The sequence below is a fragment of the Lolium perenne genome, chromosome 3 (genome assembly GCF_019359855.2).
Source record: "Lolium perenne isolate Kyuss_39 chromosome 3, Kyuss_2.0, whole genome shotgun sequence".
NCBI lineage: Eukaryota > Viridiplantae > Streptophyta > Magnoliopsida > Poales > Poaceae > Lolium > Lolium perenne.
Genome location: NC_067246.2, coordinates 59,203,157 through 59,208,632, shown reverse-complemented (window position 1 = coordinate 59,208,632; position 5,476 = coordinate 59,203,157). Strand labels below are relative to the sequence as shown.

At 48.5% G+C, this 5,476-nt stretch overlaps 1 protein-coding gene and 1 long non-coding RNA gene across 2 annotated transcripts; one reads left to right on the top strand and one right to left on the bottom strand.

Moving 5' to 3' along the window:
• Nucleotides 1-1,037: 1,037 nt before the first annotated feature.
• On the top strand, nucleotides 1,038-1,560 carry LOC127341145 (uncharacterized). The gene has a single exon (XM_051366917.2). It carries the CDS (start codon nucleotides 1,146-1,148, stop codon nucleotides 1,512-1,514), a length of 369 nt encoding a protein of 122 aa, XP_051222877.1. The 5' UTR covers nucleotides 1,038-1,145; the 3' UTR covers nucleotides 1,515-1,560.
• Nucleotides 1,561-1,812: 252 nt separating this feature from the next.
• LOC127341146 (uncharacterized) lies at nucleotides 1,813-3,555 on the bottom strand. The gene is made up of 3 exons (XR_007875310.1): nucleotides 3,233-3,555; nucleotides 2,526-2,722; nucleotides 1,813-2,179 (listed from the first exon to the last, which is right to left on the bottom strand). It is a non-coding gene; the product is annotated as an uncharacterized lncRNA (long non-coding RNA).
• Between the last annotated feature and the right edge of the window lie 1,921 nt (nucleotides 3,556-5,476).

The window sequence follows — 5,476 nt, the reverse complement described above, 5'->3', positions numbered from 1 at the left end:
CATGACCATACAAGTCTCAATTATATCTTCTTCATCCACTCTGAAAAAAGTATGTAGCTCAATGTATATAACTAGACAATCCTCTTGACTAAACTCATTGCAAAAAATGATCTTTCAACATTTGTTGTCGCCTCCAAAAGAAGCAATACCAATGGTGAGAAACAAGTGCACCAGATTATGAACTATATGCTTCCTTGTTTGTGCAAGCTTAACCAATATATCAACAAGGTTTTCTAGGGCTTTGAAGGTTCGGGGGAGGAAGATCGACGATGGAGGGGTGGCGTGCCGGTGGTGGCCAGAGGGTGGACTGCCCGGCGATTGCCCCGAGGCGGGTAGCTAGGCGACGACGGGAGGCTCACTATCGTGGTGGTCGCTCGCCGCTCGGGTCGAATGAAAGGAAGCGAAGCGGAACGGGAACGACCAAATAAGCTCGTGCCGTGCTGGTCAGCGGGCCGCTGGAGTCAAACATGGATATTTCGGCTTTCTCTCTTTCTTTCTCCTATATTAAGTATCCGGCTAATGCATGTAAAACTGCCGACGCATGCAATAGTTAATAAGAGGAGTCGTGAATTTCTTCTTGATCTTTGCAAATTGGCTCCATGGCCTTATAGAATCATATGAATAATTATTGATAGGTTGGTGGAAATTTTCGAAAAAAAATAGTTTAGCCGCTCTTCTTCCCTCCTCGCTCAGACGCAAAGACGGGCAAGAGCCTTTGGGATCTTAACTGATTCATTTTAAAATGTTTTTCCGAAGTAGAGAGCAGGCAAAATATCGTGCCGTGTCCACGGGAACCCCGAGCCGAGCCCGACGATGACGCCTGCCGGTTTCCCTAAAAGCGCCCGCACGGCACACGGCAGTCACGGCCGAACATCCCGTCCCTATCGGGGAGCGTACCGTGCGATGCGCGTCACGTGGCAGCCCGGCCCATCCTCTCCCCTCGGTCCGCCCGCCAAGCTTATCCGCTCGTTCCCCTCCTCGCTCCCGCGCTTTATATAATCCCACCGCGCGCCACCTTTAGCAGCAAACAACAACGATCCAAACGGAACGGAACCAATTCAGCTCTTGCTCAATCGTAAACCGGCCAACCCTGCTGAAATCTCTGGATTCTTCCTCGTGTTCTCGCGTTGCACATCAATTCATCAATGGCGGTGGCCTATGGAACCTCGGCCGCCTTCTCCGTCCGTCCGACGGTGCCCGGGGCCCGGCCCTGCTCCTGCGCGGCCGCCGGGCCGACGTTCCGCTCTGACGGGAGCGGCAAATGGTGGGCGCCGCTGCTGGGGTGGTCCGGCCAGCCCGACTACATCGACGCTCAGCCTGCAGCTTCGCCGGCGCCGGAGGAGGAGCAGCGCGAGAAGCCGGCGGCGAGGCGGTTCGGGGTGCTGACGGAGGAGAAGGCGCGGCAGCTGCGCATGCGGATGATGGAGACGGAGAGCTTCCACGACGCCATGTACCACTCCGCCATCGCATCCCGCCTCGCCTCCGCCGCCCGCGACAAGGACACCAAAGGCTAGCCGCGCCGGCCGCGCACCCCCTGCGAAAGGGCTAACAGAGCGTCCCACCTTAGGGCTTGTTTGGTACTAGAGTTTTTGTGGGGATTAGTGGGGATAATACTCTAGAGTATTGGGTGATCTCCTACAGTCACCCAATCCCCACAAAACCCCATTCCATTCCATGCAATCCCAAATCCACACTCTTAAAAACTTTCATTTGGTTGGTAGGGATTGGTGCACAACGGAAATTGAAATCAACAAGGCAAACCAATATACAAGTAGCAAAGATTTAATTTTTATGTCATTGGTCAAACAGCAGTGACATTGAAATATGAACTGAAGCTTATTTGAGTTTTTTGCGCATGTCCCTGAGTATCACGTGCAATGCGACAGTGGCATTAAAAGCCGAAAATCCAGGATAAATGATACATATGTTTGTGCTAAAAGACTAAGTAAAGTTAGACTCATGGAAAAGGAACTCATGTTGTCACAATTCCCATCACCGACAAAAAAGAACATGGCAATGTTGACCAACCATGCCACTACAAAATGTTATAACAAGTTGCACCAATCAACAACAAACACAGTCCTTAGACCAACATCTGAAGCGAGCACACATCTCAGGTGCCATCAGAGCGCCACGGTAGACGGAAGCAGTGGCTGCGGAGGCTTTTGGAAGATAAAACCTGAATAAAACATGGCATTGAAATAAGTTTGGTCAGAACATCCAAAATGCTCAAAATGCCGAAATATGGCTTGGTATACAAATTAAAGCGCATCGCAAGTATGTTTGAGTTGTATTATCATATTTACATGTAGACTATTAACAGAAAATGAGAATAAAGCTATTGAGTTGTTAAGTGCCTTTGCATTTCAGATAATAATACTTGGATATCAGAGAGTAACTAAAAAAGAATGACCAAAAGCATCTACTTTGCACACACATTATTCAAAACAGGGGCAGAAGTTAAAAGTTCAAAACAGGGGCTAGCAATGCAATAGAGAGGGAGAGAGAGAGAAGGGGGCTATTACCTGCCATCATGGTAAGTTGGCCATCTCAATGCGAAGCCAAGTTAGTGCACTGCCATCATTGTCCTCGACGGACATAAATTATACCAGGAGAAACTGAGCGATGCCACCATCCACACCAACTAATTAATTCAGTTGAAGGTATCTAGCAGCCGTTGTTGGAATCTGACAGCCGATGGGACACTAAGTTGTGTTCTCAGCTGCAAAGAACATAAGTTACAGAGAACACAATGATAAATGCAAAGAAATTGTGTTCTCAGCTGCACCAGCAATCAAGCATGGCATTATCTGGTTGGAATAAGCTCTGGTTTGATCTCATCAAGGATGGCATCAGTGAACCAGCAGCAAGTGTTGATGAAACTACCAACGTAGTGAAGTAGTATCCTAGTACAGTTTTCTATACATGAAACTACCAGCGTAGTGGAGTAGTAGACTAGTACAGTTTCCAGTTAGCACTTAGCAATAGCATAAATTGGGAAGTTTTTCATCGACCAGCAACCAAGAAGGCATCAACAAATTCTACTTGTTTTGGGTTAGTAGCACAAAGTAACTGAAGACCAATGACAAGTTATAAGAACAGAGGCGTTCAGGAGTCAGAGAGGACATCAAACAAAGGACCTTCTCGCAGCTCATATCAGGCGACGGGCTAGCAATGCAAGAGGGGGTAACAGCGAAGGGTGGGGTTGGGGGGAAGGGCGGCCGGGGCTTACCGGAGATAGGGCCAGATCGGAGTATAGGTATGGCGGGAGGTGCCGTCGCCGGTCAGATGGCAAGAACGATGGCGGCGACGTGGAGCGGCTAGGCGGGATCCATGATTGGCTTCGCCGGTGAGACGCCGAGGACGAACCTCCCCTTTATCCGCCCCTCTCGTAGCTCTCGCAGCCCTCCCACAGGTCTCGCTCGCCGCCCCTCTCGCCGGCGTCTCCCTCGGTCGCCGCCGTTTGTGGATGGGTTGCAGCTCTCGGTGGGATTTGCACGGGACGAGGACGGAGACGAGACGGGGACGGGGATAATACGCGAGGTCTAGGTCGAGTATTCGGTCCAAGACAAAAATAGGTCGGGGACGGGGTTGGCCGGGGATGGTCAGGGATTTTTTTGGCCCAAAACTCTTGTACCAAATGGGCTTCTAGGGATTAGCGGGGATTTGGGGATGGGCCGGGATAATACTCGCCCATCCCCGCGAATACCCGTGAACCAAACGAGGCCTTACCGGCGCCGTGTACATAATCTAATCTGCTGTTCGTTTGTTTGATCCCTGTCGAGGAACCGATCGACAAGGGGACTGCTAATACTGATTTAGCATAAACTTCTACCGCTGTGTACGTGTACCAAAAGTCCAAAACCAGCACCAGAATGTACGTGATCATATGAAAACGTGCTAACCTGTCTGTATGATTCTACAAGTCTACAAGCGTAGAAAACAGACGATTGTACTGCAAGAGTTTTTCTGCCCCCAACTTCTCCGCAATTACAGTGTCGCTTTGTTTTTGCGTCATCGCAAGTCGACGTCGCCGTCGTCAGCGATAACCCATGGGTCTTTCACGTCGTCTCTGTTGATCGGTCGGCCACCTCGATCTTGATAAGGAATGCCAGTGTGTTATCCTAATTAAACAACGTCGCACGTCACCGGCACTTGGATGATTCAGCTCAATGTCGTACGCTGCCGAACCACCATTGGCTCGTCCCTGAGACACTGACGCCGACCTCTGTTTCGGTCTATTCCGATTTCAGATCCAAGACCATGACTCCATGTTATTTTAGGTATCGAGTGTAAGTAAGATAAAGCCACAGTCATGCCACTGCTCAGGTTAGGCCAAAGTAAATAAATCAAAAAAACTAAAGATGTCAAGTGGGATCCATCTAAGTCTCATTTTTAGTGCATTTTGCTATTTGTAGTGCAAATTTTGACACAATTTGAACTAGGACAGTCAAAATACACTATAAGTGAAATCCCACCGGTATCCCACCTCAACACCCTACTAAAAACATACCCGCAAACATATTTCTGATCTATATCTCTCTCTCTCTCTCTCTCTCTCTCTCTCTCTCTCTCTCCCTCCCTCCCTCCCTCTCTCTCTCTCTCCCTCCCTCTCCCTCTCCCCCCTCTCCCCTCTCTCTCTCTCTCTCTCTCTCTCTCTCTCTCTCGGTCTATTCCGATTTCCGATCCACAAGACCATGACTCCACGTTATTTTAGGTATGGACTGTAATGTAAGATAAAGCCATAATGGCAGTGGTGGATGCAGTAAAAGAATTTGAGGGTGGAGAAACCTTTAAAAAAATTGCACTCCCCCAATTGTGAGAAAAGTTTGCCAAGTGATCATCATCTTCTTCGTTAGCATTATATCTTGAAATAGGAATGTGGCCTTGGAGATGGTTGTTACGGTGAGCATCATATGAACTTAGAGATGGTTGTTAGGGTGATGGCAGTGTGTCGTTGCACCTTCGCTTCCAATATCACTCTCAGTATCGGATTGGATAGGAATTGTGAAATCAATGAGCGTCAACAAAAGATGACAATCTTCGGTTTCTTCATCCTCGACCACCAATGGTGATGGAGAGAAATTGAGAGAGCGAGAGAGAAGGGGGCTGCTGAAAGGACACGGATGTCGCCTAGAGGGGGGGTGAATAGGCGGTTTAAAACTTTTACGAGATGGGCATAACAAATGCGGAATAAAACTAGCGTTTCCTTTGTCAAACCGAAAGCCTATATACTATGGTTCACCTATGTGCACTAACAACTTATTCTAAGCAAAGGTTCACCTATGTGCACCAACAACTTATGCTAAGCAAAACAAGCAAGTATGTGATAGCAAGATATATATAACTTCAAGCACGATGGCTATCACAAGGTAAAGTGCATAAGTAAAGAGCTCGGGTATAGAGATAACCGAGGCACGCGGGAGACGATGATTTATCCCGAAGTTCACACTCTTGCGAGTGCTAATCTCCGGTG